Source organism: Phodopus roborovskii, unplaced genomic scaffold (genome assembly GCF_943737965.1).
Source record: "Phodopus roborovskii unplaced genomic scaffold, PHOROB, whole genome shotgun sequence".
Lineage (NCBI taxonomy): Eukaryota > Metazoa > Chordata > Mammalia > Rodentia > Cricetidae > Phodopus > Phodopus roborovskii.
In genome coordinates, this window is record NW_026126410.1 from 22,879,406 (window position 1) to 22,902,503 (window position 23,098).

The 23,098-nt window shown below is 39.6% G+C and overlaps 1 protein-coding gene across 1 annotated transcript in view; it reads left to right on the forward strand.

Moving 5' to 3' along the window:
• Adamts12 (ADAM metallopeptidase with thrombospondin type 1 motif 12) overlaps positions 1-23,098 on the forward strand; it is a 268,207-nt gene that overhangs the window by 159,874 nt on the left and 85,235 nt on the right. Inside the window, exons 7-12 of the mRNA XM_051182555.1 lie at positions 556-705; positions 11,077-11,220; positions 12,387-12,531; positions 13,452-13,544; positions 14,329-14,474; positions 17,303-17,472. Of these exons, the coding sequence (XP_051038512.1) occupies positions 556-705; positions 11,077-11,220; positions 12,387-12,531; positions 13,452-13,544; positions 14,329-14,474; positions 17,303-17,472 (848 nt within the window). The remainder of the gene's footprint in view (positions 1-555; positions 706-11,076; positions 11,221-12,386; positions 12,532-13,451; positions 13,545-14,328; positions 14,475-17,302; positions 17,473-23,098) is intronic.

Below are 23,098 nucleotides of genomic sequence, written 5' to 3' on the forward strand. Positions count from 1 at the left end.
TATTTCTATTTAATCTTCCCCCTTTCAAATCTTCAGAACTAACCTGTTCTAACCCACTCTAGACCGATGCTTAGCATACAGTGTACATCTTTCCCTAAGTAAACAGAGGGGTATCAATGTACCTCTTTCCTTTTCACCCTCATGATTTTAACATGGCAATATAGTACAGTGGTAGGTCACTTGCCTAGTACTGGTGGGTGAGGCCTTAGATTCAGTCCAAGTCATTGCAAAGGTAAGATTTTGTTGTGAGCATAGATGGATCCTACGGTGCTATTAAAAACACCAAAACTTTCAGGATCCAGAACTATGAAAAGCTCATGAGCTTTCCTAATTAATTCAGATTCTTGGAAATCTGTGAGTTTTCACTGGCTCAGTAAGTATTTATTGACTTTCTGCTATGTTCTTTGTAAAAAGGGCTCATATAATAAGGGTGGGGGGATAATCCTTACTACACAGCTTATGCAAATTTACAGTTGATCCTAGTCATGTATCTTTACAGGAATTTATCACAAACATTTCTTTGAGTGTTTAAGCATCTCTGGTCTCTACTTTCAGAAAGGACATCTGTGCTGGTGTCAATCGCCCTTGTGAAACTCTGGGGCTGTCTCAACTGTCAGGAATGTGCCAGCCTCACAGGAGTTGTAACATCAATGAAGACTCTGGCCTACCCCTGGCTTTCACCATTGCCCATGAACTTGGGCACAGGTAAAGAGTTTAAGCAGCAGAGATCTAATGCCATGTTCTAGCATCAGTAGCACTGAAGGAAGTGGAAAGCAGTTTAAACTGAGTATCACAGGACTCAGTTTGCATGTGGCACAGGCTCACCCCTGACCTCTGTACCTTCATCTGAGAAGTGAGTTAATGCCATATCTCACAACCTTTATCTACCCTGTACTCACCACTTACAACAATTAAATATTAGAATCAGTGAAGCTTTCTTAAGAAAGCCATGTTTGTTTGTGTCTTTCCTTGGCTTTTAAGATGCAGTTTTGGTATGTAGACCACATTGGCCTGAAACTCTTTACAATTCTCCCATCTCAGCCTCCCAAGTGGTAGAATTACAGGCATGAGTCTCTATGATCATCTTGAAATGACAATAGGTTTTGTAAGTTTAGGAATATCACTTCCATTTATTTGTTGAAGACCCTTGACAAAAATGGATATCCAAATTATCTCCAGTCCTTATAGAATTCCATAACAACAGCCATATCCATTTATGAAAGGATCAAACAATATTTGGGGATGACATGCTGCATTGGTCAATCTTCATTATCCTGGATTTAGAATCACCATGGAAATATATCTCTGGCTGTGTCTATGAGGTGTTTCCAGAGAGATTTCATTAAAGAGGGAAGACCCACTCTGAATGTGGGCAGCACAATCCTGTAGTCTTTGTGATGAACAAGACGGATAAAGTGAGATGAGCCCCAGTGTCCATTCATCTTCATGTCATGGATGAGGGTGCAAGTGAGGAGCTGCCTTGTGCTCTTGCCACCATGTCTTGCCCACTGTGATCTCCAAACTATGACTCAAAGTAAACCATTCTACCTCCAAGTTCCCCTCTCATGGGATCTTGTCATGAGAAAAGTAATAATAACAACACCCAGACTTTCCTAGTCACCTCACCCACAGTGGAGTAAGGTAGGGTAGCCATGCAATGTTGCTCCTGCCACTTTGATCTCCCTGCCAGGATGGGCTGTACCCTTTAACTGTGAATCCTCTGTTCTTTGAGTTGTTTTGTCAAGGCATTTTATTACAACAGAAAAAAAAAAAGTAAGACAGGCATGTATGCCCTAAGGAGGGCTTGCTGGTAATATTTCCTTCCAGGTAAGATGAAGAGTCTTGCAAAACAGCTTAATGGACAACTTCAGAGTCTGTTCTGTACCAGGCTTTTTCTTTAAGGCCACCAACTGGCTCCCAAATTATGACACAGAGACTTAATATTAGTTATGAACACTTAGCCTTATATTAAGTTTATTTCTTGCTTTCTCTTATAACTTAACCTGTTTCTTTTTATCTACGCTTTCTTTGCCTTGGGGCTTTTTACCTTCCTTTCCTTCTGTGTGCCCTATACTGTCTAGTTGGCTAGCAGATGTGTCTCTGGATGACTCAGAGCATCTCCCTCCCTTTCTCTCCCATTCTTTTCTCCTCCTTCTTCTAGCCTAGATTTCTCCTCCTACTTATTTCCTCTTCCTGCCAGCCCCACCTATCCCTCTCCTGCCTAGCTATTGGCTATTCAGCTTTTTATTAGACCAATCAGGTTCCTTAGGCAGGCAAGGTTAAAAAAATGGAGCACATCTTTACATCTTTAACAAAGGCAGCAGAAACAAAAATAACACACCTTCACATAGTTAAAGTAATATTCTACAGCATAAGCAAATGTAACACATCTTTACATAGTTAAAATAATATTCCACGACACTGATCAATACATCCCATCTTTCCAGAGGGTGGAGATTCTCTGAAAGGAATGAGTGAAATATCAGATTTTTAGAGATTTAACTACAGTATAATCTGGAAAATAAAGGGCCACTGTATGTTTGAAGAAGTCTTGGGAGATCATTTTGGGGAATAATTTTAATGGTCAGTTGGATATATTACACGGGAACTGGCAGGAAACTATAAAGCCTCTACTAAGGTAATTTATTGACTTGAAGCTGAAGTTCTATCTGGACTTTAAGCCAGAGAAAATATTATTTCTGGTGAGGAAAAACTTGAAATTCCTTTTATCTGATTATAGTTGGTATGGCTGTAGAATGACAATATTAATGTCACTAAAAGCACACAAAATTCACATTCTTGAGCTCCTTTTTATGCCTTTGGAATTTTCCTTGAGCCATGACTGATCTCGCCAGTCATATGAACTAGATACTATTGTTAGCCTATGTCTTATATGTATATGTTAAAGGGCAACATTAAATAAGTTGAGAAGATTTACATACAAGTTAGTAGAGCATTCAAGTTATTTAAAAGCATGTTTCGATGAGATGTATCGCTTGAAGTCAGGTTTAAGAATGTTTGTGTGAAGGCTTGATAAAGATTATAAATTTGCCAGACATTAAAGGCTCCCATAGGTAAAGATCTTAGCCTATTGTGGCTATGTTTGTCTGTGCTAATGGCAAATAAGAAACACTAGTAACTATCCAATAGCATCATATCAACTACAAAGTCTCTGTGTGTTATTTGGGGCTGGCATGGAGGTGGGACCAGACAGGCAGGGAAAAACAGCTCGTAACAGGAGATTCAGAGTAAGGAGTCCCATGAAGAGTTAAACCACCCATACTGTTCCATGGTAGCCTGTCCATACCTCCATTTCTACAGGGATCTCCTCTCTATAAAGATGAACAAACACTGGGCATGCTCATTATACCACTAGATAAGTCAGAATTGAGAATAACCCTGGAGACTGTATTGTGTCAGATGAGACCTCTTCAGTCTGGGCTCACTCATCATTAGCCTGTAAAGCATATAACTTTGCAAACTAATTTTACTTACATGACAAGGCTGGACCATTGCACCATGACTGGATAAAGTGAATGCTTTCTCTGACTTTTCCATCAGTCAGTAAGTAATATGACCCTAGACAGTTCCCTTGATCTTGCTATACTTAACTGTCTGTTAAATGAACAGACTGCACCAGGCAAATTCTTAGGTGCCGTGATTTATTGTATCCTCACAACACAGCCACAGCGACAAGTGTGATATCTTTTAATATCTTTGATTGTCAAAAATTCAGAGACAGAGAACATTGATGACTTTTTGTAATTAAATGATGATTGGGCAATCTGGATGAGCTACACCAAAATGCTAATCTTGGGGAAAAAAAACCAAGCAATAATTGTTGGTCTCAGCAAAATAAAAGTTATCTCACATGAAAATATACAGGCCTCATCAATCCTGCTATGTAGGGGGTGGGAGATGAGGCTCATCAAGTCTCCCCTTGAGCTTTGGTGTCAATAGCACCTTCTAGAGAAGGTAATTGCTTAAAACCTTCTCAGCAAGCATATGTGATGAAAAGTTGAGAAGATATATCTTGATAATAGGCAAGTATAAAAGTTATTTGTGCTTAGAAAATGGATCCTTTGTATTTTCAAGTTCAATCTGGCATGTGAAGAGCAATCGACAGCAATCATTGGTTGCCCCAGTTCTGAGGTAATCATTAGTCTATCGCCTTGGTGGAAAAGATTGTACATGTTTACTGTTTATCAGAAGTGGCGAATGTTTAGCATAATGGAACTGGATCCTGTCTGAATTAGTTTGCTATTGGACTGGCTGCCATTAAAGTAAACACTAGTAGAGAGCTGATCTGTGCATTTGGAAGTGCTGTATCCAGTGCTTGTGTTGTTGACAATGATCTATTTCATATTATACAGGGAAAATGAGGATGTGGTTCTAAAATATCTTTGTAAGTAAAAATTGCATTCTGAAATAAGAGAACACTTCAGGCGAACCAGGTAGTGTTTCAGTTCACTTGGAAGCTGACTAAGGATAATGATTTAGACATCAAATATCAGCAGGGAAATTAGTGAAGAGAGAGGGAGAAATAATGGGTCAATCACCTTAGCTTTTTCTGTACCTTAACTCATGAGGATACTCTCAAAAATTGTACTCCAGCATTATTCCACACTAGGAGGAAAAACCTGAGTTATTTTACAAAAAATAGCCTCAAATTATTTGTCAAAGATTGTTCCCAAGGGCTTGTGTTCTTTCTTACTCCTACTAAGGTAAGACAAGGCAGCACCTTCTCATGTAGCCTTGATAAATACTGCCAAAATGATGCAAATCCTGCCTTTTGGAAGTCAGCTGATGAAAGCTTACTTGCCAAATTCAAAGTCAAGGAAAATGAGCTCAATGCCCTTTTCCCTATTCCTCCTTTTATGTAGGGTGTAAAACCCTGAGGAATATATATATATATATATATATCCTTGAAGATTGTGAAAGATGGAACGAGGCCATGAACCACTGAAACCAAAGGACGACACAATGAATTCCCTTCTTGTCTCTTCTCACATTTCAGATTGAGGATTATAGAGCCTGCAACTCTAAAAGGATACAAAATCCCCTGCCAATAATCCTATTCTCTTTCTCCAAAGACCTCAGAAAGGCATGTTACAGTGGGATAGAAAAACAAATTAGATAGTATTCCTTTTGCTGCAGCCACATATCATCAGGGAGGCACACTGTGGCCTTGGCACAGTTTAGGCAGGAAGCCTGGACTTCCATTCACTTGATAACATAGTGAAGCAGTCGCTACCCAGCTCTTGGGTGGTGCCACAAAGAACTCATAGACTCCTGGAGATTTTGATCCCTGCAGGACAGTACAGGAAGTGCTGCCTTAGCTCCAGCCCTGTGGTAGAAGTGCAGATAGACCTTGTGGTTAATGGTAAATTCCACTTGCTCCCAGACCAGATCATTAGCAACTCAGGCATCAATTCCAATTCATGATCTTTTAAAAATTAACATATTGTTTTATTTTACATATGCAGGTGTTCTGCACCATGTATTTATGTGTGTCAAATGCATGCCTGGTCCTTCCTATAAGGGCCAGAAGAGGGCTTCAGATCTTGTTCAACTGGAATTGTAATGCTGTGAGCTGGGGCTCTAAGGTGGGTCCTCTGGAAGAGCAGCCAGTGTCCTTAACGGCTGAGCTATATCTCTAGCCCCAATTTTTAATTTTTTAAAATCCACTTTTTTTAAAAAAAAAAAAAGGAAATGAAAGAAACTCCTTAACTTGATAAAGCACATCTATAAAATAATTTACAGTTAACATAGTTAACACTGTACTTAATAATGAAAGGCTGTACATAGCCTTTCTAATGTCAGAAAAAAGGTAAATATGTCATTCTCATCATTTTATTCAAGATAACAATAAAGTCTCAGTGAATGTGAGAATCCAAGAAAAATAAAGAGGATATATGTTTCAAAGGAAGAAATAAACCATCCTATTTGAATATAGGATTGTTTTAATCATAAGGACTCTGCATACATATAAAAAGGAAAATGTATGAATTCATTGAAATGATGATATACAGCATAAACATTTGAAATCGATCATATTTCTGCTTGCCAGGACAGATGGACACGGATTGAAAATTGAATTCCATCACATTCACTTTGCCTTTGATTCTGTATTTATGTCCTTCAGAACTAGGAGAGAATGGATTTCTCTCATTTTAAATTGTTTTGGGTCATTTTTTTTTTAATCCCCAGGAAAATAATACACCATGCCTCGAATGAAGGCATGAATCTAGAACAGATTAAAACACTTTAAAAGCTCAACCATTAAAAAGTACGCTATGGAAGTGAAAGGGTAACAGAAGGAGGAAATGTTTGAGGGTGCGGAGCAGCAAGAGGTGGGCAAAGAAGAGGAGACAGGGACAGGGGTGGGGATGGGGTAAACGAAACCCAGCAGAAAAAAAAGCATCATATGGAAAATCTACTCTATCAAAATCAAAGAAAAAAATGAAATAGCAATTAGAAAAAAGTAACAGTCTGCTTGCCCCGAGATCACTCATTCACTGAGTCAAAGCAAGTTATCTGGAGTGTTTGAAACCTGTAATGACTCAAATAAAATTACATGTACTACTTATAAAAGAAAGACGAAAACGGGCAAAATGTAAGAATGGACATTTCACCATCTATTGCTAGAAGCTTCTCAGATACATATGTGACTTCATGACTTCCATTCCCTGATTCCATGCAAAGATTGTTGCTGGCTCTGTGTTGTTTGGGTCTTGTGCACACAGTCACAATTGTTGAGAGTTCATGTGTAAAATGGCCCTGTTGTGTCCAACAGGTAATGTTCCACTGCAGACATCACTGCTTCCGGCTCTTCTAATCTTTCCATCCCCCTTCTGCAGTGGTCCCTTAGCTTTCACAGGGAGAAGATGTGATATAGATGTCCTATTTTGAGCTGAGCACTCCATAGTCTCTTATTCTCTGTACATTGACGCATTGGAGATTTGTGCACTAATTGCCATTCCATCTATTGCAAAAGAAGAGTTGAAAAGCTCATTAATTTACAGATATAAAGATAAGAACTTAGGTCACAGCTAATTCCATGTCCATTTAGCAGAATAATGGTATTAGGTTTTCCCTAAGGCCTGTGAACCTAGCCAGCCATGGGATTTTGGCCCAATTAAAAGCACTAGGCATACGTTCCAATAAGAAAGTGTGTTGGTTATGTCTATAACATTCATACCACAATTGCACGGGTGGATTTATCTTGTCAAGTTATTTGTTATTGCAGTTTTGCAGGGCTCACAGCTAGGTAAAATTGCTCAAAACCTTATTACCCTGATAATGTAAATAGAACCTTCTGACACCAAGAAAGTTTGCTAGTAGGAATAAATCTTCCAGGTTAGGACTATCTTGATCTCTTTAGGTCCTATGGTTTAAGTACGTAGTGTCTTCAGCAGGAGGGCCTTACAACCCAGTGCTGGAGGGAATTCAAGACCAGTAGTAAGGACTGGTCTTGGGGGAATCTAAGAGACCCTACTGACCAATGACATGTCAAGAGGTAACTCATACTTGGTAGTGAGCTTTTTATTTGATAGTCACAGTGTCTGGGAGGGGCATTGTTCCTCTTCTATAGAAGAATTCCATTTAATTTCCTTTTATATATGTACATATTTTAGGACGCTCCCACAGTAATACATTCCTACATAGAATTTTCAAAGATTTTGGTGTTAGTTATCCCTCCTAATAATCCTTTTTTTAACCCTGCCCTCCCACTCTAACCTTTCCTGTTCCATGATTCCTAATTCTGCCTGTATTACACCTGTATTCTCGCCACCTTTTCTTGAAATCCCCCATGACTCGTTACTAGTTCCCTGACTTCTATGGGTATTCAGCCTAAATGTCTATGAACTACTGGACAGATAAGGAAAATATTTATGCATACAACAGAACATTTAGCTGCAAAGAAAAATGAAATTTAGAGATAAATAGATGGAGCTAGTAATACTCAGAGTGAGGCAACTCATACACAAAGAAAAATGTGGAATGTTCTCTCTCACATGTAGGTGCAAGATTTGAAACTTGGATATACATGTTAAAATTATAATACATAAAAATACTTTTCTCTTAGTAATAAAACACCATGGCTATTTTATATGTATTTCCTCAATATGATCACCTCAGCTTCCAGCGTGTGTGTTATTTCATTTATAGAGCTTTTCTCCCTGCATGTTCAAACCTGGTATTTTCTGAAAGACTTGGATAAGTTCATATTCCCACTTTTGTGACTCTCACCCTCTGAAAGTTCCATTGTACCATAAAATGAATAAACAATATGAAATAGAGAGTAGATATACTCCACAGGGTACTACTGAGACCAGGGTATATACTTAAGCTGCTACTTCAGCCTATAACATAAGTAAACCCAGTTTAAAGAAATCGAAACAACAAAGACCCAGAAAATAGGCTAGCCTAGCAACCCCGAGGATTGTTCCAGAAGTACAGGGTTCCTACTCCAAACTGTTTGGATTTTACTCCCAGGGATAGAAAACAGCTTCTTGGAGATATACCTTCTATCTCTATGGCCCCATGTGTTCTCACCCCTCACTGTTACTGACTCACTGCCCCCATATAACTACTCCACCTGCTTGGAGAAAGTAGACAACACGATTGTTTCATATCAGCACTTTTCTTTTATAAAAAAGAATAGAGCTCAAGAGAAAAATCCACAATGTACTAAAAACTGTATGAAAATGAAAATGAGATCTTGGTGAACTTGAATATTTAAAGTGTAGAACGACCAGTAACTAGGAGTATACTGGTGCATGTCTATCATCTCTGGGGAATAGAAGCGAGTGCAACGCATTTTCCAGTTAGACTGGGCTGAAATAGCAAGATTCCATTTCAAAACAGAAAAGATTTAAGATGTAGTTCAGTGGTAGAGTGCATTCCTATGAGGGCAAGTCTCTAGATTCAGTTCTCAGTATTAACAAAATATGAAAAAGTAAACCTCAGACACACTCTACTGAAAAGATCATCATTTTGGACCAGGGTGTTGCTCTGTTGGTAGAATGCCCGATTAGCAGTTGTGAAGCCCAGAGTTTGACCCTAGTTCTTCATGAACCAAGTATGGTGACACATACTTGGAATTCCAGTACCTGGATGGTAGAGGTGCGTGGATTACAAGTTCAAGGTCATCCTCAGCTATGTAGCAAGTTAGAGGCCAATCTGAGCTTCATAAGATCCTGTCTCAAAAATATCTTCTTTGTGAGTTTCTTTTGAGACTTGATCACAGTATAGCTAGGACCTTTTCTAGCTACTAAATACATGAAGTTGTACTGAAAGTACTTCATGAGCTAAGTGGGACACTGAGGGGCAGCAGCCAGGGGAAGCCTGTACAGGAGGCTTCTCCATTATCATTTTCTTTGTAACAAGGTTGAAAGCTTTGCAGACTAATTTTGTGGTTCTTTTGTGAGTTTTATATTCATGGAATGTGATTAAAGTTTACAAGTAAGTTGCTAATTCATAAAAGACAAGAAAACATCTAAATCTCAAAGTCTATTCTGTGCACCAGCTGCTAATGCTGACCGGATTCTAAGTGAAATGTGAGTTCCTTAGTCAGAGGGGTGAGCAAAGGAAAAATAATCATACTTTTTTGTATTTAGATCAGGAAAGCTAAGCCAATATCTATCTCTAGGCTTTAAATGTCCCATGCACAGACCTCCACAGGAACAGATTTTTATAAGAACCTGAGGTATCTTGGGAGAATCCTGAGGACAGTGGTTGTAAACAGACAACTCTGGGTTAGCTTATTTCCTAGGCATTCTCTGGGATGGTGGGCAGTTAAACATTATGGTTCTTTAAAGCTTCCTTCTTGGTCTGCCATAACAGTGGGAGACCAGGGGACAGACAGACAAATGACTTCAAAACACAAAGATCTCTATTGAAGACCACATTTGCCTCCAACAAGATGTATGTCTTTTGACCTGTGTAGTTATTCTCTAAAAGAAGGAAATTAATCTGGAAAATTATTATTTGGTGTGTGTGTGTGTGTGTGTGTGTGTGTGTGTGTGTGTGTGTGTGTGTGTGTACATGTATGACATGTACATGGAGGCCAGAGGTCAACATTGGGTTGACTGTATCTTCCTCATTTGTTCTCCATTTTGTTTTTTGAGACAGGCTCTCTCACTGGACTTGTACTCACCAAGCCGGCCAGGCTGGTTGGCCCACAAGCACCAGAAAGCTTGTCCAGCACTGAAATCGTAGATGCTGGCTTCTCACATGGGCTTAGGGGGTGAGAGGACTCCTGTCTTCATGCTGGAGCTTGCCCAGTTTGATTTACTGAACCATCTTCCCAGACCCAGGGAAGTGATTTTTAAAGGTCAAATTTCTATTACTTGTGAACCTCTTGTTATAGATCAGGCCCTGCTAAGTGACTTTCAAATCATTCTTCGTTCAGATCTCTTCCTAGCAATAGTGCTAGGAAGGTGACTATCTTTTTTCTAGAAGAGAAAAAAAATGAGTTATGTTGCAGTAACTCAAATATCATCAAACCGCACAGCTCAAATTCAGTCCAGCCTGTTTATCTTCATAACCTCTGATCCCAAGCACTGAACTGTGAGGTCTCCTCACTGTGTGGGCATTTGAGATCTGTTGGAATGGAATAAAGAAATCCACTTGTCAATGCCTGTGCCTCCGCCAAAGTCTCCCTTAGACTGCTTTCCTCTTTTTCTTGAATGAAAGGGAAATGGAAGAGTGGATTTGTTTATACTAGGGTGGCTTCAGCAGAGAAGGCATATATACTGAGTCGTGCTTTGCCCTCCTGACTTCAGAATACAGGGAGCCAGGCTGAGCATTCTTGGCTTTCGGCCAAACAAAAGTTTGCTTTTAATTCTCCATATGGCTCCCTCCCATGGTTAAGTAGCTGAGGTTAAGGGCATGTCTATAATCTTCCCTGAACTGCTGAGTCCAAAATTAGCTAGGTCCTTCCAACTGCAAAGTCTCACTTCATAAACAGCTCCATTGGAACAGAAGTGGCTTCCTGCGGGTTTTGATCACTTTGGTGAACCTGTGAATTTCTCCTGTTAAATGCCCTTCTGCTTTCTGTTCTTGTGTCAGCTTTGGCATCCAGCATGATGGAAAAGAAAATGACTGTGAGCCTGTGGGCAGACACCCATACATCATGTCCCAGCAAATCCAGTATGATCCCACCCCACTGACATGGTCAAAATGCAGCAAGGAGTACATCACTCGCTTCTTGGAGTAAGTGCAATCCCTCTCATGGCAGCCTCACTCGGGTCTCTAAGTCAGATGTTACAATGAGTTTTCCATAGATAAGTGAGTGCCTGGGAAAGACTTGAATTCCCCTTCCAGTCCACAGTATCATGGTGGACCACAGGAGTGGATGCCCCATGTGCTTTCTGTCTGTGTCTTCTATCCAGAGGCAAGTGAGCAACCTAGTTCTCCCTGGTTGAATATATGATTTGTAGATTAAGTTCTTGGAGACAGCCAGAAATGTTCAGTCAAACCTGCTAACAATAAGATCATATCGTCTATTTCCCCACTATTCTGTGTTTGTTTTGTTTTTGTTACCTTGACACAAACTAGAGTTACGTGGGAAGAAAAACCACAGCTAAGAAAAAAAGGCTTCCATCAGCTGCCTTAAGGCAGGTCTGTAGTGCATTGCTTTGATCTGACTGATGCGAGTGTGCAGGCAGTCCTGAGTGGTATAAGAAAGCAGGCTGAGCAAGCCATGAGGAGCAAGCCAGTGACAAGCACTGCTCCATGACTTCTGCTTCAGTTCCTGCCTCCAGGCTCCTGCCTTTGCTTCTCTCACTGACAGAATGGTACCCGAAAGTAGAAGAAGCAACAAGCCTCACAAGAACAGCAAGCTAGACAACCACAGAGGACTGAGCTCAGACCCAAGCACAGTCCTGCTCTGTTTTTTTTGGAGGGAAAATGAGTAGTGGATCTGGGGGGAGAGGCATGGCTGGGGGATGGGATAGAAGGGGCGGATGGAGCCAAACAGAACTCTGGGTTTAATGGAGAAGAGAAAAAAAATTTAGAATAGGAAATAGGAGAAGGAAAAGAAGAAGGAGAAAGAAGAGGAGAAGGAAAAGAAAAGGAGGAAGAAGATATAATAAGCCTTTTCGTCCCAAGTTGCTTTGGGTCATAGTCTTATCACAGCAATAGAAGCCTAACTAGGACACCTACAATGTGTATTTCCTAGATAACAGCTAAACATATTCTGTTGGCTATAATTTGCATTTCCTTCTATTAATTTTCTTCCAAGACCCATGGGGTTCTTTTGCATTTAAGAGTGAGGCTATCAGGCAGTACAGATAATAAATTATTGCGTATAAGACGTCTATTGAATGACTGGAAAAAGTCATAATCAACTATTCTGGGTTTTGTTGACTTGCTTGCAGCCGGGGCAGGGGATTCTGTCTTGATGATATTCCCAAAAAGAAAGGTTTGAAGTCTAACGTCATTGCTCCTGGAGTGATTTATGATGTCCATCACCAGTGCCAGCTCCAGTATGGCCCAAATGCTACATTTTGCCAGGAAGTAGAAGTAAGTGCTGGGTTTCTTGGTGCCTGTGGTGGGCTTGTGCAGGGTTTGGGGTCTGCAGCATGCTGAAGGAAGCACCGGAAAAGGTCAGAAGCTGCAGGCCTGGGCCCAGAAATGAACACTTTGTCTTAAATACACCCATATAAATGCAAATCAGAAACATACAATTGGAGTCACTGACATTCTTAGTCACGTCTTTCCTGGAGTTTTGTGGAACACAGAGTCCTATGCAACTTGAAGGCAGTTCCATGGTGATGTACAGGATTCACAGGTTTAACACATATGAACTCCAGATCTGTCAACTGTCAACCTAACCCTGAAAATTGACACTTTTCTAAACTTCCCTTTGGTTGAAGAATGTCCTTAGATCACAGTGTGGGAATTAGATTCATCCTAGTCACTCCTCCATTATTCTCCAGTCTTGGCATTGTGCCCTTAAATAATTAATATCTCAGTCCTGCCTTCTTCATTGCCTCTGCTGTCACAATCCTGCTGCTCTTCTCTTGATACTGTAACTACCAACCCTGTCTATCTACTATTCAAATTGCTATTCCAATTATTTTGAAAGCACAAATCTAACCGTGCTTCTATTCTGTTCTTAGAGTCACCACTAACCATTGGATATAATTCCAGCTCCTTATGGTATACTCTTTTATAATTTGGGTGTGTGTGTTAGATAGACAGATAGATATGAACCTCCTGTGTAAAGTATAGCTGGCAAAGATTTTTCTACTATCCTGTATGTTTCTTCTTTACTTTGCTCATAGTTCCTTTTGCCATAGAGAAACTTTTAAACTTCATGTAATCCTATTTGTCAATTCTGGTGCTTGTTATCTTCTAGGTTACAAGTTTTCCTTTTTCAGATATGTTTCCATGCAGGATTTGAAAATGCAACAGAGTGAAATCTCACATTTGTTTTCCAGAACATTTGCCAGACATTGTGGTGCTCTGTCAGAGGCTTCTGTCGCTCTAAGTTGGATGCTGCTGCAGATGGGACACGCTGTGGTGAGAAGAAGGTGATATGTTGTTGGCCTGAGGAAGAAAGGTGGGAGGGAGGGCAGTTGGCCTGGAGTTCTTGGAAAGAGGTGGGAAAGAGACTGTGAAGGACCCAGGGTCACCACTCACACAGTCAGCCCAGACACAGGAAAGGAGCCCACTCTTTCCACCCTTTGCTGGGACCAAGTGGTCTGAGAGAAAGGATTGAGCACAGTTTTAGACTTTACCTGCAGAGCATTGACCCTATCTTTCCCTGAAGAGTTTCTGGTCACTTCCGGGCTTGCCATCAACTTTCATCTTTGACATTTCTCCATTAGTACTGAAGACTGGAAAGCATTGGACGAGTCTTCTTTTTTTAATACACATCAGATCGGGGTCGGTTATAATCTTCCTTCTCACTGTCTGGCATGGCCTAATGTCTTAAAGTTCTGCCCACTTTCTTAAGCAGAAAAGTCTTACAGCCACAACTCAGGCATTAGATCTCCTCCAGACTGCCTGAGGGGATGGTGACCCACTAAGCCAGTTGTGGTATCGTGGGTCTATGGCTTAGAACTTTAGAGGGTGTCTTCATACAGCTTGAGTTTGGCACCATCCATCATTGAGTTTATAGATACTATATAAAACCGATACTAGAAACTAAACTTACCTGAGGAAACCCTATGATCACTTTTCTGTGTGCCTCTGATGTATTACTGTAGGAAATCTTCTGGCTTACAAAGAATTGGGTTTAGATTCAGGAAATCTTTGGCTCCAGTTGCTATGGAATCTTCATGACATATGTCTCTCCATCACATCTCTCTGCAGTGGTGTATGGCTGGAAAGTGTATCACAGTGGGGAAGAAGCCAGAGAGTATCCCGGGAGGCTGGGGACGCTGGTCACCCTGGTCCCACTGCTCCAGGACCTGTGGGGCAGGAGCTCAGAGCGCAGAGAGGCTCTGCAACAACCCCGAGTAAGGCCTGACACGGATACTTAATTTCCTTCCTTCTGTATGTGCTGAGACACTATTCTCGAATGGCAGGACACTATTTTTGAAGGCATTGTAGGGAAATTCTATCAGTTCCCAAAGACAGAAAGACCCAGATGATTCACAAAGGGTGAAAAAAAGCACTTCTGTTTCACTGTGTTTGGAGTCTTAACAGACAAGTAACCTTATCCCATCATTTCAGTGAAACAAAGCAAACTTCTTTTTAAATGTATAAGCAAATTTCTTTTAAACATTCTATCTATGTGGAAGCCTCCAGGAGCTTATGTAATTAAATCCTTTTAGATAATGACACTCTATCAGTAAAAAGTAGATTTGCTAAACTCAGTTTTGTTGATACAATTATAGGTGGATTTTAATCACAATAAATGTAAAATTACATAAAAGTATCCATCCCTCGTGTAAGTAGTGAATTGGCCAACCATGTTTCTGAAGTTAATTATCACTAGTATTCTAGCGACACATATTTATGAATCTTAGGATTCCATAATGACCTACAAAGGACTTCATAATTTGTTTTCTATTTTTAAATCCAATATTTTCATATAATAAACTTATAATGTTGCATATGTGTATGAGTTAAGTTTAAATTGCCATGCCTTTAAATATATTGTGTGCTTGATTTCACTGCTTCCTCATATACTCTGAGACTTCTCTAGGTCTATCCCTTCCAAGAATTCTCTCTAGTCAACCTCACTCACACTGAGAGCCCTCTCTCATCCAAAGCCTTCTTGTGCTCATGGTCAGTCATGCATGAGTTGCTATCTTAAAATCTCTGACTTCTTATGTAGGGTTATTAAGGATTGGAGAGATGGATTAGCCATTAAAGGCTAGGCTCACATCCAAAAATTATTTTCATGTTTTGACAAAATTGTAAGTTTTGAGGAAGCACAGGACTTGGGTTGACTTTGTACGAACTCCGTCTTCCTCAAAGCATGGTGGTGAGAGTAGTGTTGGACTTTCTTGTTGGTTGGTTTGAAGTCACACTATCTAAAAGAGTCTTTTGTATCATCAATTATTACCATGTAGGAACTACTGCTCTATTAAATATCTACATGTATTGTCCCATTGAACCTTTAAAATCTTTATAAAATAAAGATTAGTATGTTCATTTCATAATAATAATAAAAAAAAAACAACCAAGGCTCAGACAAATAAGGTAACTTGTTTAGATTCTCCTGACTACTAGAAAGTCAAGTTGATTCAAGCTCCAGTTGATTTGCCTCCATTATGTGACACTACAGTGATGGTTACAGTATCTCTCTAGGATATAAAAGGCACAGGTAAGAAGGGACGTAAGTCACTTGGGAGCTGTCAAAAGAGACACGGCTGCCCTCTGCTTCTCTGAGAGCAGATCTGATACACTGCCTTCTCCCCTTATACATGAAGCAGACTGAGGTCACATGGGTCACAAATGGAATAAAAGATGGCAAATGTATTCTAGAAATAAGATTGATTTACTTCTTTATTGAATATTTAAGACGTTGCTGTACTTACAGCATTACATAGGCTCCATAGAAGAATTAGAACTTGAGCTGAGTCATTAAAGGACTATCTTCAGAAAAAGTCTAGTAAATACAGTTAGAACATGAAATGTCCTTTAAATGACAAAGAGATCACTTGTGCTTGGAGTCCAAGAAGGATCTATGACAGAGGTAGTCCTCAAGAATAGACAGCATGTAGACATGTAAAGACTCAAGAGGAAGGAAGCTCAGCAGAAGCACAGAGAAACTAGGACATAAGGAAAACCATATAAAGAGATTATGTGGAGTAAGATGGCTAGAGTCAGTGAAGTCAGGATCATGAAAGCCCAGAGTGCCAATCTCAGGATTTGAGACTTGACTGACATGATTTCCAGCTGAAGAGTGACATTAAACATCTTTAAACAAGAAACTGTTATACTTAAGATAATCTAATAGTACACAGACAACAGTGTACACCGTGCATTGATTTTTTTCAGTGGACAAAGGGAATACAGAAATGAAGGAATGGAGCAACAGACTGGGTTGGTACCTAAATAACTGAGGGAGAGAAAGCACATTTAAAAATACAACTTTATAGGATGGATGTGGTGGTGAATGTCTTTTGTTGTTGTTGCTCGTTTTGTTTTTCAGGACAGGGCTTCTCTGTGTAACAGTCCTGGCTGTCCTGGAACTCACTTTATTAGACCAGACAGACTAGCCTCAAACTCACATAGATCCAGCTGCCTGCATCTGCCTTCCAAGTGCTGGGATTAAAAGTGACTATCTCCAGCAAATAAATGCCTTTACACTCCAGAGGTGAAGGCAGAGAGCAAGGATAGCCTGGTCTACCTAACAAGTTCCAGGCCAGCCAAGAGTACATAATGAGATAAATAAATAAATGCAAACAAGTGGTAGCCAGGTCCAAGATTGGGCAAGTATGAGTAATTCTTCAATCTGGCCATTGTTATTGCTGAAAAAGAAATCAGAGAAGGAATAGATGTTGAGAGGAAAATTGTATTTCTACTTTCCTTATATGAATTTTCCTGGGGATTTTACACTTGAAAATATATATTATATCATTAAAAAACCATATGAAGCATATATGTATATATATAATATATAATTTTAAAACAGTAAACTTAGGACTGGAAGTCTGGCGGGAAACACACATACTCCAAAAAGTATGCAATTGGAAGGCTTAATCTGTTTCTTTCAGTCAGAAACAGGCATGGTATAATAAGAAACAGTCATGGCCAGGTGACAAGGGACTTCAAAAGGAAATTGTTGTCTTCTTGGGAAACTTAAAGAACAGTTTGTCTATTTCATCTGCAGACCAAAGTTTGGAGGGAAATACTGCACCGGAGAAAGAAAACGCTACCGCTTATGCAACGTCCACCCCTGCCGCTCAGACACTCCGACTTTCCGGCAGATGCAGTGCAGTGAATTTGATACTGTTCCCTACAAAAACAAATTCTATCGCTGGTTCCCAGTGTTTAATGCAGGTAAGGGGCTGTCAACATGAACCTCAGATCTGGAGTTTCTCAGAAACTCTGCAAAGGTCAACAGAAATAACTGTACCATCACGGCTTCTCAATTATAGAAGACAGTTATACTGCCTGGCTTGATCTCTAAATGCCAAAGGCTGAAAATGCCTAGTTCTTCCCTGTAGGAGATGAAAGCAATGTCCTGCAAAATGGTGCCTTGCTTGCACTAAATAGGACATGTAGGACTTTAGATACTCATTGCTTGTTGGTGGTCCCATGATACCGAATGTGATTTCAGTAGATGTTCAGAGCTGATGGTGTGAGAATAACTTCAGCTGATGAGCTTATGTATAATAGGTCCTTCTGTGAAGGAAAGAAAAAGTAAGATATTGAAAAAAGTCATTCATATGGAGGAGAACAGCTCAAAATAGTCAAGGTATTAAGAATGACTTCATCAGAAATTAATGCTGGGCCTGAGATCAACATTTCATACGTGAAGCATAGCATACAAAGATTTAAAAGCAAAATCAAAGATCTAGAGGATGTATGTCAAGGGATGGAGACATTACTGAACTGGTGGATGTAACTATAGCTTTGGCCACACTGTCAGGTACAGCTCCACATTCTCTCCCAAACATGAAGTCAGCTATCCTTCACCTATGCTAATCATTGTTATTTGAACAAGGAATAAAATAAGAAAGATTTCCCTAACTTAAAGGCTATCTGAGGCTAGAGAGTAAAAAGAACAGCTAATCTAACTTTCATATTATTATTATATTCTTGAAATTCCAATGTGCTGTGAAGAATCATGGATGCAAGAATCTCACAGTTGACTTCTAGAACAGTTCTAGTCCATAGCTGTGGAAGAAAAACGCTAGAGATTTTCCCACTTTGAGTCCTCAAAGCATCTTGACAGCTATTAGTTTTCCTTGCCCCCAGTTCTTGTTTTATGGAGTGAGAGAACTGGTTATTGGTGCAAGTTAAACATGTGCTTATAGGAAAACACGTGTATACACTCCCATAGACTCCCAAAATAAGTAATGACAAGGGTACAGTTAATCAGTGCCATCAATGTCTATCTTCTGCATATACTGAATTTTGTTGAAACTTTTGATGTCACTGAATTTATAGCCTGAATGAGTAGCCTTCTAGAATTAACATACTAAAGAGCTGCCCTAGTCTCATAGATGCTCAGTTTTTATCCATCCCCTTCCGAGTGCAGAATTCGACTAGAATATATCAAATAGTGATGGCTCAAATAGCTTGACTTGGAATAAAAAGGTTGATTCAATTTGGCTTTTCATTGATTTATAAACAATTATCCTGTACCTACTTTTGCAGCAAGTACTAAATAGATGAGGGTCACAGAGTAGACAAAGCTTTCATATGCCTTGGAGTAATTGGTTTTCATTCATCACTGGAATTAAATATGCTGATATCTGAGCTAATTGCTTATCTGTGATCAAAGCATTAAGCCTCTAGCCTCATGTTTTCCCCACAGCTCTGTGACCCACCCCACTCATCTGAGTAGATGTTGTTTCCTTCAAGCCATGTAAAATGCATCAAAACTTTTCCTCCATCTTAAATATTTTTATCCTTCATTTCAAGTTTGACATTTCTGCCTCTAATGATCACTTCTTATGATTATTAAGCCCAAAGGTTGAGCTGTCCTATTTTAGCGAGATCAGAAATGCAAATTTGATTCAGTAATTACATTCAGTTACATGAGCTTTTTTGGGAGAGTGGATGAACCACATAGTGTGAGGGTAAGATCCATCTATTAAAAACAGGTTTTATTTGTTTGTTTTTTTTTTTTTTTTTTTTGCATTTTTTGTACCTAACAATCACATTGAGGGTCATTGCCAAAAAGTATTAAGTGATTCCATTTCTGCAGAACTAAAAGTACAAACGTTGACTCAGTAAATTCATTCAGCTTGTTGGTAAGGCTAATCAGGCAGTATGAGGGCAAGAGTTCACCTGTAAATTGATTTTAGTGCTTTCACTTAGCCAAATTACAAATGCTATTGAAAGCTAGAGGGAAAACATCTCATGACTGAGACAAAAGGACACAGCAGTACAGGTGAATAAATATGAGACAATGAATTCAACGCTGGAGAATTTAGACTCTCCGGCTGACACCTGGGTCAGTTACTCTCTGATACACATGATGATCAGTAAGAACGAAGACAATCCATTGCCACCCATGCCTCCTTATTAGAAACCCATGTGACAGGATAATGATATCCACAGACTCCTGCAAAGTTTCATGAAAGAGAGGCTAGAGAAGGAGGACAGGAAAACAAAACTTTTGACTCAACATTACAAATTGTTCAAGGGGTCCTGCTCCTTCCATTTGCATCGTCTCTTCAATCAGGGTTCTCACTGGTCTAAAGCATAGCTACACTGTGACAGGATAAAAGCAGTTCGTCTAGTGGAAGTGGAAGGGAGACTGAAGTGGGGGTTCATAACGGGGCAGAGGGGATAGCAGAGTCAAGAGGGCAGGGAGGCAAGAAGAGAGAAGAACCTACTAAAACACACTTGGTTTGAAAATGCCATGATGCTATATATTAAAAAAATAGTAGTTGGTCTATATGGTGCCTGCTATTATTCTTTCCACAAATAAATAAATAAATACATGGATATTTGAAGTATTTATGTAATTATTTTTTACCAATAAAAAAAATCGGGAGTCAGATATCAGGGTAAGAACCTGAAAGATCAGAGAAACCGAGGGGAGCAGTCACCAGTGACTTTATACTTCTTCTGGTCTTTTCTCCAAAAAGGTTGACATTCTTTCTCAGCCTCACTTTATTACTTTCTGTCTCCTATCTGTCCACAGTCCTCCAAACCTCTATGGTTAATTTTGGTCAACTAGTGGCCTGCTCTGCCCTCTGATTCAAAGCAAGCCTTATTTTCAGCACAAAATCAAAATATCACACAACATATATTTTTGAGACTTCACAAACCACATAGTTACATTCAGAAGACTTGTGTGTTTTTTTTTATGTGCAGCATCCTTTATGTATGTTTGTATGGTCTCAAAATAAAAGGGCATCTCAATCCTATCCTGTGAAGACAGAATGGAGGGAAGATTTGAAATAAGGACCTCTCACCATGGAGATACATTTTGATTATCATTAAATAAAGCAGAATATTCGAGTTCTATTGTTTCAGAGCTAAGACATTATTTTGGAAAGGGATATGTGTGTTTTATAACCTGTAAACATCCCCAAATAATGAGAGAAAATGCACTCATTATATCATCAAATGTAATCTATTCCCAGAAAGCAATCGTTGTTGATAGCATATTTTTGTTTGCACAAGAATAGATTGTCCTTGTCGATTCTGAAACTATTTTTTTCTTTTTTCTTTATAATTTATTTATTTTTCTTATTTTACATATCGATCCCAGTTCCCTCTCTCTTCCTCCCTTTCCCCCTTCCTTCCTCCTTTCTTCCCTTTCTCCCTCCCTCCCATGCCCCCCGTGCCACCCTCCCATCACACCCCACCCCTACTCCATGGGAGGATGAATGCCTTCCAGGAAGGATCAACAAAATCTGTCATTTGGAGTAGGGACTAGGCTCTCCCTCCTGTCTCTAGGTTAAGGGAATGTGTTCCCAAAGTTCTTTTGTGCACCAGGGATACATCCTGGTTCCACTGTCAGAGGTCCCTTAGACTGCTCAAGCTTTCTATCTGAGACCCATGTTCAGGGGGTCTGAGATGGCCCAATGCTGGTTTCCCAGCTATCAGTCTGGGGGTCCATTAGCTCCTCCTTGTTCAGTTCAGCTGACTCTGTGGGTTTCTGTAGGCTGGTCTTGTCCTCCCTCTCTGCATCTGCATTCCAGTTTGGCTCAGTGTTTATTTTCACTGTGGGTGTCTGCTTCTGTTTTCATCAGCTACTAGATGGTGGATAAGTTAGTCATCAACCTCATTATCAGGGAAGGACATTCAAGGTAGCCTTTCAACTGTTGCTCAAATTGTTAACTGGGGTCAGTCTTGTAGGTCTTTGAACATTTCTCTAGAGTCAGTTTTCTCTTCAAATCTATAATGGCTTCTTCTTTTATGGTCTCTCTCTCTTTTCTCATCTCTTCCTTCCCTGACTCAATCTTCGTAGTTCCACATGCTTTCCTCTCCTCTCCTTCTCTTTCTCCTAGCTCCCTGTCCAATCACTGCCTCCCCACTCCCAATATGTTCAGGAGATCTTGTTCCTTTCCCCTTCTGTGAGGAACCTTGTATGAATATCTTAGGTTCCTCCTTGTATCCTAGTTTCTCTGGCAGTGTGAATTATAGGTTGGTGATCCTTTGTGCTATGTCTAAAATCCATATATGAGTGAGTACATACTATTATGTTCCTCTTTTTGTGTCTGGGTTACCTCATTCAGGATGGTTATTTCAAGTTCCATCCATTTGCCTGCGAATTTCAAATATTGTGAATATATTTTCCGTGTTTTATCCTTTGGGTTCTGGTGAAGTGGGATTATCTATTGCCTATATCTTTGTGTTAACTTCCTTGGGATGGAGTTTTCCTTCTAGAAATTTCTATAGGGCTGGATTTGTAGATACATATTGTGAAAATCTGACTTTGTCATTGAATATATTGTTTTCTCTGTCTATAATGACTGAGAGTTTTTGCTGGGTATAGTAGCCTGCTCTGGCTTCTGTGGACTCTTAGTACTTGTAGAACATCTATCCAGGACCTTCTGGCCTTTAGAATTTCCATGGAGAAGTCTGGTGTAATTTTGACAGTTCTGCCTTTATATGTTACCTGGCCTTTTTCCTTCACTGCTCTTAATATTCTTTCTTTATTCTGTATGTTAGGTGTTTTTTATCATTATGTGTTAAATGGTCCTTTTTTTTTTTTTTTTTTTTTTTTTTTTTTTTGGTCCAGTCTATTTGGTGTTTGGTATGTTCATAGGTATGTCCTTCTTCAGATTGGGAAATTTTTCTTCAATGATTTTGTTGAATATGTTTTCTTCACCTTTGAGCTGAGCTTCCTCGCCTTCTTCTATGCCTATTATTCTTAGGTTTGGCCTTTTTATGGTGTCCCACATTTCCTGGATGTTTTTTGTTAAGGATTGTTGAATTTAAATTTTTCTTTGGTCTATTAACCTATTTGCTCTGTTTATCTTCCATTGGGTGCAGATAAAGATTCTCTCTCTGCTCTACTCTACTCTCCCGGTTGGCATAGGTGGGTCAGGAGTTGGACGTCTGTAATTCTCTGGCAGAGACTCAGCAATGGGGATCAAATATCAGGCAGGCGACACTCCCTGAAACTTTCTTGATTTACACATCCCCCTCAGTTAATTACACAGCATCCCATTACAGAAATTCTACTTAGTTGATGGGCACATTATTTCTCTTTGGGTGAGCATCTCATTGCTATATGAATGTTCTTGACTTTGCTCACTATGGATCATATTTATAGGGATAGCCTGAGTTAATAATGTATCGTGATTAAAAAGACCCATCCAGATCTGTGTTGATCCATATAGAAAATTTTCACTGACATTATTGTTAATGCCATAGCATTTATTTGGCAAAGATGAATTAGAAGTCTTTTGTAACAGTAAAGAAACTTCAGTTACAGACATGTTAAATAGTAGTCACTCCCTGGGAAAAGTTAATGCTTTGATACTTACAACTG